Raw genomic sequence first — 11,146 nt, forward strand, 5'->3', positions numbered from 1 at the left:
GGGGGGGGGCGGGGGTGGGGGGGGGTTTACTAGTTGAAATGCTCTCGTGCTCACTCCCCTGCCTGAAAGGGGACCAAAAGCTGTTTTAACTTGCGACATTAGCTCTTGTTGGGGAAACCTCCCATCGTGGCAAAAGTGCTCGATGCAAATGAAGCCTCGCGGGGGGTGCAGCTAATTAAGTCTTTTACATGACTCCATATCGATCTGCAGCAGGGTAATAAGTGAGATTTATGCAGAGCGAGAGCGTGCAGTGCAAATTTCGGCGGTCCGTGAGGCTTTTCGGATGACTTTGCCGTCGTTTAATAATGTGCGCCGAGTGGAACGATGCCGTTTGCATACTTTACAGTAGCCTGTAATCGGGATGAACGGCGGCAGCCGTTGGAGAAAACCATTCTCGCGTTTGGCCTTTGAGTGACTCACGCACAGCAAGCTCGGGTTGACGCGAAAAGTAAAGAGACGCGACACTGAGGGAAGTTGACGTTTGCACCTCAAGCCCGGATGCCTCGCGACAGTCGCTTTGCATGTGGGGCATTTGTCGGAGGAAGACGCTAGACGAGGAGGCAGGGGATGGCCCGAGGCGAGCGTTTACGATCTGCATCGCCTACGAGGCGCTCCGTGTGAGCGCGGCACTCGTTCCGGCCCTGCTGAGGAGGCGGAAAGCGGAAGGGGAAAACAATAAACTAACATCCCCAATGGACCATGTCACTTTAAGTAAAACGATCATTAAATCTTGCTCAAGTAACAACCATTACGGCAAATTCATCCACAAAAAATGTCCTTTCCTTTGTTTACTTTCTTGGTTAACGCCGACACCCAAACCAAGATGAAAATATCGATCACTTAAGTCTTGCATCAATCACACGCAAAACACACCCACGGCGGCCACAACGCGACAGAAAAGAGTAAAAGCGTGATACTTACAACCATACCGTTTAGTGACACCCAGCAGTCAGGGGGAAAGTCTTGGAGCAGAGGCACCAGGTACTGGAGGCAGCCGTCCCAGTGGCACAGCAGCAGCATCATGCCTATCAAGTTAAATATTCTTACCACGGCGCTCGCCAGGTCATAGGTCATATGGAAGATCTGCAGCACAGAGAGACGGAGAAAAAAAAAAAAAACAGAAACGTCGGTTAGGCTTCTTCGCAACAGAATGACAGTTTGTTACTGGCGCTCTTAAAATAGTGGTGACGAAGCGTAAATTTTACTGACGCGCTCACCCCTGGAAATATCGATGATCGATGTCCATGGATGCGTGCTAAGATATTTTTAGGATTATGATTTGGCCAACAATGGCCCCATTGTTGCTCCATTCCGTGGTTGCATTGCCAATGGTAGGAATCTGTTCGCTAGCTAGTGGCGATCGGGCTAGTCAAAGCTAGCGACACAAGGCTAACCCAGGCCCTTATATCTCATCGATGTGCTTTATCCAGTCGCATGTGCGTTGCATGTTTTTTCTCCTTGCGTTATTCTGTTTCTGTCAGGTTGTTTCTGCGATGAAAAGCTGTTTGGTCCATTTTCGTCGCGACTTGAAAATTTGTCCAGCTCGCATTAGTGCCAAACGCTGCCATATCCTATGGTACTGTACATCCGATATCCTCAAGAACCAAATCAAACTCTGGCACCACAACCCGCTATCTCCTAATGATCTCATAATTGAGAGCTATTTTTTTTAAATTCTAGGTTAGTTCTTCCATAATTCTAATAATAAAACTGTAATCGTGAAATGCGGACGCGATGATAGCCGATTGGTGCACTTGGGTAATAAGCCCGTCGCAGTCCGGGATCTGCCGAGTGAAATATTTCGTCTAATTGCGATCTATTTTTAAACTCGATGCTTTTACACATTTCCCCTCAAAGCGCCCGTTTTAATTAATCACAGCTGAAATGACGCCTAATTGGGCCTAGTTCGTCCGTTAAGTGGCGGATTTCACGTTCACCTCCCAAACGGTGTGAAAACATTAATTCGCATCGAGTGATATATTAAGACTTGACAGATGTGGAATTAGAAAAGCTATAGTGGGCTCTTCCACTCATTTGTTCAGTTGGCACATTCCCTTCAGTATGTTTGTGATGTTTCATTTACCGAATAATGACATCATAAGACCAAAAAACACTGAATGCTGTGTGACTGGTTTTGGAATATATTGAACCTTAATGCTGGCAAAAAGAAATTACAGGCCCAGCCGCAATCAATCCTGAGCACTAATAATGTTTATCAGGCTGTGAAAGAAAGACCACTCATAAAACATTTTGCCCAATGTCTTAAGAGTCTTAGTCGGTTTTTGACAGACACCTGGATTTTGCTGAGATGAAATAGTTTGACTCTGTATTGTTTTCTCCAAGTTACTTATTAAGTTGCTTGACATTTTGCTATTCAAAGTTAGCTACTCTCCGCTGTAACACCAGACTGATGTGACATTAGCACTCCATCGCTCAAGCACTTGTTTCGATCTTTTATGAATGCATTTTGATAGCGGAGATATTAGCATGGCTTCCCGTCTTTCTTCGCATCTTCCCTTTGTCTTCGCTTTTTCGCTGTCGTGGAAGGCTACAAATCTCGAGCTTTGGGGAAATTCAGACCTTAAGTTGAACATACCGTCTACACTTCGTCAGTGAATAATCAATAAGCGTTGCTGCTCGTAACCGACACGTCCAACAGTCCAATCACAGCCCAACACGGACTTCCGCATTAAAAATGCGACAGACGCAGGTGGTTTAAAATCTCTTTGAATGGTCATCCTCTCCACTGCAGTCCATTGTGACTGTCCCGTGACCTTTCTGCAACAAAAGGACAGCGACCACGTACACACACACAGACATAAGGAGGGGGGAGAACAGGAGGGCTGGGCTGTTGCTCAGATCCCTCCATGGTTCAACTCCTCCGCTGGGACATACAGCGCGCTGCCCCGCAAGGCTAAAATTAGCCACTAGCATATGCCAGAGGAGAGCGCTCATCGCAAACGCACCCTGAATCTCTTCGGCTGTCTTTTATTCTTAATTTAGCAAAACTCTCCCGCGCGCTCGCTCGCTCGCTCTGTTTGCCTTCACGTTCATCACTGGCTGATGACTTAATGAGACGGAACAAGTGACATAGAGAAAGTCGGAAAACAAAAACAAAGCGGGAACGGTGGGGGAATTGAAGGCAGATATTCCCGATTGTTTCTGAGTGGAATGGGAAATGAGCAGAGGCTCTTTGTGATTGTATGGGAGGGGCACGTTGCGAAGAATTAAACCCCAAAGTAAATTGAGCCTTTCATTTTCTCTTGGCTGACGAGGCTTGTTTTCCTGGTTACATGACAAGTGTTTCTAAGTCTTGAAAAACAAAGAGGTTAAAATTTTCCATCAAAAGTTTCCATCAATTTTCACGAGAACTAGGATCGATTTAGTGTTTTCATAACGGAAATGTAAAAAAAAAAAATGTAGCGGGCTCGAGAGGAGTGTTTTTTTTTTTTTTTGTGATCCTCCAGAAAATGCTACAGTGAGAATAAAGTGATGGCACCGTTTTGGAGGATTTACAGGTCAACGAAAGGTTGCATGCAAGGTGATGCGAGGATTATTGGCAGACGTGCTGCCAACTCTGTTACATGTTTATCCTTTCATTGTCATGTAAATATGTAAAAGGAAGAAGCAAAATGAAGATGTATATATGTCACAAAGATGTAGTCAGGTGAGAGCAGAGCTCATGGGTGGGCGATAATTGAGAGTGAGAGTAAGCTTCTCTTCCTGAGAGGTTTTTCACCAAATTTGCAAGAACGGCTTTGCCGGAAAGCCTCGCGAGCTGCGGGGTCATCCCTCCCCGAGGACATCAAGGAAAGACGTCGAAACTCATTAGCGGCGTGTGGAATTTGTTTAGCTCACAATTTCATGGGTTCTAATAACAGAGGGAGCGCATCCTAACAAAGGGTTTTGGATCAGTGGTCTCGGTCGGGGCGAGCTTCGTTATGAAGAAGGTGTCCATTAGGGAGCTTTCACTTTGGAAACTGGGATGCACTCATTTGTGGAGAAAGGCTTACGTTGCAAAAGTGCCCGTGAAAACAAAGATTTTCAAATGGGGTTGAAAATGGAGCTCGGAAGGGGGTGGGGCAGCAAAAGAGGCAGAAATACCTTTCTTTTTGTTTTTTTCATGAGGGTTCATTTATCGGGCAGAACAGCGAATGAGCGGTTTGCATGTCTGCTTCAACGTTCTGAAGTTCAGGGTTCAAAACATGGACTTTAGCTTCCTCCCATGTTTTAAAACCATACATGGTCGTTTCAAAATTCGAAATTATCTGTAGGTGTGAATATGAGTGTAAATGGTGTTTGTCTGTACGTGCCCTGCAATTGATTGGTAATCAGGTCATAAATACAAACAATCCAATTAAAATAATGTGCAGTGTACAGTTATAACTGAGCATCCTTCTGGGATTGGAGGCGAATGGGGTTGGCTGTGTTAATGCCCACTACGGCGCAAACTGCCCCTTTTTTTGTTTGTTTTGTTTTTTGACGGCTTGCATACATCTGTGAAATTACCAACACCTGCTTTAACACGCCAAATTTGTGCCGGTCATGAAAATACTGCGACAAGATCTTTATGAAATAAAGAGAAAATTAAGGATCAGTCAATTTAGACAGGTTGTACGATGCTGAATTGATTACTTTTTCTTGTACGGATATAATTGCCACAAGATGGCAGCAAAGAACTACACAAAGAGAGGCAATTTGTTTCATCATAATTCCTTGGCACCAAGATCTCCCAAGATGGCGCCAAAGCAATACTGTTATATTAGACAGGACTATGGCCTGAGCACAAAAACATAATTTTTCAGTAAATAACCGAGAATAGTTCAGAAAAGAAAAATTTGTGAATAGGTGAATTCTCAAAGAGCAAATTATGCATATGTGGAGAACAAGTTAAGAGTGAATAAACAGCAGTGCACCCCCTTTGGTCTCATTAGCTTGCAAAACGGGATTCATCAACAACCAATTCCACACAACTGACTGGATTCTTGACAATCCAATTATTGGTTAACACATCCTTATTATACGATGCCGTCAGCATTACAAGGGCACAGGAGAAGATGGCAGTCGACCAAAAGCTGCGTGCCCACCGCACAAATATAATCAAGTCGGATTTCATGGCCGCTAGAAGCAATCTCCGTCTTACGTGAGACCAGCATCGAGGTGACGCTGACAGGCAGCCAAAAGCACGGCCAAAACACCGCGGCCTGGCATCAGCAAAACAGAGGCTTATGGTGCGCCCGGCTCCACTTTGACCAGGGGCAAGGGCAGAGGTCAGCATAATCCTCTAATACAGCAGAGACAAAGAGCCAAGATGTGATGTGATAGCAGCAAAGGGTCACACGGCGGTACGGGCCGGGCAGCTCGCTCCCGTCGGGAGCACTTTCGCCAGCGTTGCGCATTGTTGGCCTGTAGGCCCTTTGCAACTGATGGACTACGGCTAATGCACGAGCAACCTGTGGCTTTTGGATGGACTTTGTTTTCTTTTATTGTACATCCACTATACCAAAACAAGTCATCATATGAAATTAGCGAAGCGTTTGTCTTCAATTGGATGTGAGGGACCTCTGCTGTTGTATCCCCAAAAAAAAAAAAAAAAAAAAAAAATTTAAAAAGCATCGTTCAGTTGCATTTACTGCATTTTGCCTTCTTGTCAAAGAGTACGAAATCGACCACGTGCACGCTTCCCTCCAAGAAATAATATTGGATAACTAACACACGGTAGACCATTAACAATGAATGGGGCTCAAGAGTTCAAAGCAAACTGTTTGCTTCAGGAAGCTACTTAGCATGCAAATGTGTCTGGTGGAAAAGAATGAAGGGGACGGGACAAAGACTTCAAACTGCATATTGGGCTACATTGTTGAGGTAATAAAGCCCTGGGGGCGGGGGGGGGGGACTTCATTGAAAGGCAGATGGGTGATGGATGGAGTCATTACAGGTGGAAAACAAGGCGCCAGCTAACCACCTAAGAAAAAGCACAGCATCCATATTGTATTACTAAACGACTCTTGAACAAATGAGAAGAGAGAGAGAGAGAGAGAGAGAGAGAGAGAGAGAGAGAGAGAGAGAGAGAGAGAGAGAGAGCATTAGTCTTAACCAGTTTTGTAAATATAGTTTCAGTCATCGTTTTTGCTTGGAAACACTTTTTCATTGAACAACAACATTGTAACATTTTCATATTTTTCCCCAATTTTACCTGTTGTTATTTCATTCGTTTTTTTATTCACAATAATATCCTTGGTGCCGAGGGAACAATGTCGAAGTGTGTTGAGGAGCTTCACTTCAACAAAAGCTGGGTTTTGCCACCAGCAGTTGTGACACCTCTAAGCTTTTTTTGCGAAGGCGATGTTCACTTTGCCCTTGGGATGTAACGACAATGCAAATATCGCGAGACTAAAATTGCCACGATATTGTCGCCGTCATATCACCATATTTTTGGCAGCACATCTGTTAAAAAAAGGCCAGATTCTTTTGCATTAGTGCAGTTCTAGCACCCTCCGGTGGTTAGTTTATTAGTGCAGTTTAGTTTGAATTAGGCATGTTTTGGCCACCTCCCTGTATGTTTATGACATGCTAATCGGCAGACATAGAGGAATGTAACACACACACACACACACACACACACACACACACACACACACACACACACACACACACACACACACACACACACAGAGTATGAGGGTTTTTTTTTTTTCCACATTTCAGTTTTTATTTTATATTGCCGACCCCACAATATCGTGATAATTATCCTGTCATGACGCTCGGATATCATTCCTTCCCTACTTTCCCCTGCTTATTAAGTAATTGAACATACAACAATTAACCTGTAATTCATAAATGGATGTTTACGCCTCGAGTCATCCTTAAGTAATGACGAGTGAAAAAGTGGGAGCAGCTGTGTTCCGTGGGACAAAGCGCTCTGTGTTGCATCCTTTTCTGTGATGGTCAGCAGATTTGTTGTTGTCCCCCGCACGAAGCACATCATCGCCGCCGCGCCTCGTTCGTTCTTGCCCGCCGCCTCACCCGTTCTCGATCTATTTTGGTCGTGTGAGCGTGATAACCTCACCACTTGTGTTCTGCTTTTATAATCTGCGGGCGAGTTCGCATTTGGACGGTTCGCGTGCAGTTTGGAGCGATTGCGTTGGGAATGAACATTTGCATGCGGCGGATCACATGGCGACGCTGGTTGGCGGAAGGAAAAAAAAAAAGGTCTCAGATTTATTCTTGTAGAATGGCTGATTTTTTTTCTTGCAATATTCAGACTTCGATCTGAAAAATTACAAATTCCCCTCGCTTGCTACCATGTATATTCTTGTTTAACTGCATTTCCGAACCGAAATAAAATGCTCGTAATATCCAGGCCACGTTTGTTTGATATGTTTTTATAAATCTTGCATGTGTCTCTCAGCACGGGCACCTGACAACTCATCGACACAGCGGGAAGAAAAAGCGAAGACGAGACAGATGAAGCAAGATTTGAGCGGACATATTGTCTGAAAAGCTGCCAGCGGGCCCGAGAACAACTGTTTTCCCACTTGACCCATTTTCTCTCTCGCAATTGTTACGCAAGTTGGTTTCGGCACGACAGTTTGACAACATCATCATTCCAGGAAGTCAGTTAGCGTTCTTTGTGCGTCATGCATGACATGAGGAGAAATTGCAATAAACAGTCGGTTGCAGTCATTCTATAACGTCAATATAAAATATCCACACAAACACACACACAAAAAAAGGCCAAATAAAAGTCATTTGAGGGCTTTCTATACTCAAAGCTCATAAAATGTTTACGGCGTGCTTATCCTTGTGAAAATGTACATTTTGTTCCTCCCAAAATTTGCTGTTGACGCTTTCCAGAATTTTGTTGAAAATTCAGCCCTGAAAGAATACAATCGGCAACATGGAATTTGGTAGGCATATTTAGCATGAGGAGAACCACAAAAAAAGCTCAGAATGTTAGAACAGAAAAGATGTGGGAAGTCTGCCATTTTGGTTCCACGTGGCAATTTTGGGTCATTTTGGCCACTTCAGGAAGTCCTTCAAAGACAAATGTATCCTGGAAATTTTATCTGATTGCTACAAAATTTAAAATACACACACTAGCCAGATGGAGAGAGTTTCAAATTTTGGGATGCTTTGCATTCATGTCCCAAAGATGATCCATTAATGTATGGAAAATAATCTTCCACTCACGCAAGATATTACTTCATTTTTCTAGTGTCATTTCCTCCTAAAAGAACTGCTAACAGGTGACCCAGAAACGTCACGCAACAAAAAAAAAACTTGAGAAAATAAATACAGCAAGACGGAAAGAGAAGTGCTGTTTTTGCAAATACGTCTGTCACTGAGGCAGGAGAAGAAGGGAATGGTTTGAGCCTAAGTTGTGTTTGTGCTAAGAAGGCAGTCGGAGTGGATTAGTGCCCATGTGAGAGCAGGAAGGATTTGACTGGATTGTACAGGATGACCCTGCTGTGCTCATGTTAACATCAGGAAGATGAACCCTTCCCACCATCGTGTACACAGGAAAGGAGCCATCCTCAAAGGCAATGTACGGTCCCACAGCATGAGTCCAGGCATAGCAAGTAAAAGGTGCAGGCGATCCACCCTCTGCCCACAGGGGCTCAAATTGAATGTGAGCCATCTCTAGTAGATGTAGGTAAGCAGAATCGCCCTTCTCATGACGGAGGCGTGAATACCGGTACCAGAATTGACATTGATTTGAGTTCGTACTCATTAAAAAAAAAAAAAAAAAAAAAAGATTCAATACCAAGACACCGCTACATCACCCTTCCAGGCAGTGGCCATATAAGCCATGTAATTTCCCGCAAGACTTACCGTGGCAACTTTACTCGCCAGTGTTGGTACTGTGAAACCCCGATCTAGTGCGATCGTTATTATAATGTGAGGATTAGCGGATCGGAAAATGGATGGATTGATGGATGGATGGGTTTCCATAGAATGGCAGTTTATCTAATGTTGATCATTACCTTTGCAAAAGGGCAAATTAATGCCGTTTTGATTGGTGTAAACGCCTACAGAGAATGACTAAATGATGATGATGATCGCGGGGCAACATTGGCAAAGAGATGGCGCCCGCTTGAGCAAATCAAGCGCAACATTAACTCTCGGGAAGTGAAAACGCGAAGCGCTAATAGGCGTCATTACAGGACGGCCGCCGAGACAAGCGCCACACGTCTTCATCTGATAATAAAATAATTTAAGGCCCATGCGGAGAATCTGTTTACAGTGCAAAGATCAGCAGAACACACCAAGCCCCACTGACTCTGGTCGGAGTGTCCCCCCACACCCCCCTTCCTCCACCTTCGCGGGCCAACCACCACCGTCCAACAAAAATAAACCAGATTAGCCTAATCGCCACACTTATCACTTCAGCCTGCCCTCGCAAGACCATTGCTGTCATCCGTCTGCTTACTGTTGCGCGTACACTATGCAGCAGAATGGGTGTGGGTGAGTGGGGATATCCCGCAGTCACCGTGTAAAAAAAAAAATAAAACAACAAACAAACAAACAAAAAAAAAAGACATGACATGAGTGCACGTTCTTCCATGTGGCTTCAAATTTGGTGGCAGCAATTTAGACAGTTTGGCTGACTCTAAAATGGTTGTCTCAAAGCAAAATGCCAGGGCTTGACTACTAGGGTCGTTTTTGTTTTGTTTTGTGGGGCCATTTATGATTGACAATGCATGGTATCCAAATGCCTTGCTCTGAAGTGAAACGTGCTCCGGGGGCCTAATAAGAATATAAAAAGGTGAGTGATTGAGCTTGCGAACACGACCAAATATTTTTACAGGCCTGCAAAATTTGGTGAGGTTTGAGGATGTGAGGGAAAGCCCTCAAAATAGAAATTCATGATAAGAATGATGAATAAATGTGATCGCTGGCTTTAGAATGGACTCTGGAGGGGTGGATACAAAATCAAAAATACATATACGCTTGGTGCGGATGCTAAAAATAAAGCAGCAGCTGCTGGACAACGAAGCAGATGCTGATCGAGTGCGACTGCTGAGGGGCTGCCGAAACACTTGCACTCCCGCGGGCCGGATAACAGAAGAGTGCATCTTAAAAAAAAAAAAAAAAAAAAAAACGACTGATCCATAATAATTTTTGTATGTCCTGAAAATGTTGATCATTACATTTCAGAATCTATATTAGTTTGCTTTGTCCATATACTGCCCAAGACTTTACCTTCTTCCTGCTGTCCGTCTGGATCTGTCTCTCTTTTCCGTATCTGTCCGCTCTCCGACGCTAACGAATCAGGAACACAACAGACACAGCAAAGGAATTCGACTTTACACTTCGAAGGGGTGTCATACTCTTATTGGATCACGCCTTGACGTAATTGCCTTTGACTCACATCTGTTTTACCAAAGACTGCGGCGTTAGCTTCTCAAAGGTACTGGGTAGCGGGTTAGCTACCTTATGCTAGTTGCTTGTGATCAAGGGGATATGTTTCATGTGTGTCATTTTAACATTTTCTTATTACATTGGTAATTTGATAATTGTGTGACAGACAAAGCATTGTTTATTACAGAGGGGCGCACACTCGGTCACGGAAACTCAAGATTAAGGCAATCTCACGGCGTCCATCTGTCGAATTTATGTGGTTCCGATTTGGTGGCAATCAGATGAAATTGTTTTGGAAGGGCCTGGCAAAAATGTCACACTTGACCGTTGTCTTTTCGGATTTCATGGTGAGTCATCAAATCTCGCTGCCACGCTTCGCCCACACAAGAATAAAAAATAGCAACAGTTTGGTAACTTAATGTCACCCATCCAGGTAGTGGTTTAAATTTGTCAGCAATCAGACAAAATCCCCAAGACAGGTCGACGTCTGAGGACAACTTGAGATGAACCGAAAACGCCTCACTGGTCTTTAATTTTAAGAGCGTGCTTCTGGTTTCTAACGGCATTCTGTTAGATTCAACACTGCCCGTAAAATTAATCAAGGTTTTAGGGTTCAAATCCAAACTGCTTTCGGAAAAGAGGAGAGGGAAAAAAAAAATGGAGTCTCCCGGCTGGGATTTTCCGCCTCTCGGGCCTGAGAAGCGTGAGCTGCCCCCGCCAGCGAAGCAAGGCAAGGCGAGCGAGATTGCCACTTGAGGCGCGTTATGTTCATCGTCATATG

General features: G+C 44.2%; 1 protein-coding gene across 1 annotated transcript in view; it reads right to left on the reverse strand.

Moving 5' to 3' along the window:
- hcn1 (hyperpolarization activated cyclic nucleotide-gated potassium channel 1) overlaps window positions 1-11,146 on the reverse strand; it is a 50,922-nt gene that overhangs the window by 25,503 nt on the left and 14,273 nt on the right. The window contains exon 4 of the mRNA XM_019882793.1: window positions 922-1,083. Coding sequence (XP_019738352.1) covers window positions 922-1,083 — 162 coding nt within the window. The remainder of the gene's footprint in view (window positions 1-921; window positions 1,084-11,146) is intronic.

Source organism: Hippocampus comes, unplaced genomic scaffold (assembly GCF_001891065.2).
Source record: "Hippocampus comes isolate QL1 unplaced genomic scaffold, H_comes_QL1_v1.1 scaffold30, whole genome shotgun sequence".
In the NCBI taxonomy this organism is placed as follows: domain Eukaryota; kingdom Metazoa; phylum Chordata; class Actinopteri; order Syngnathiformes; family Syngnathidae; genus Hippocampus; species Hippocampus comes.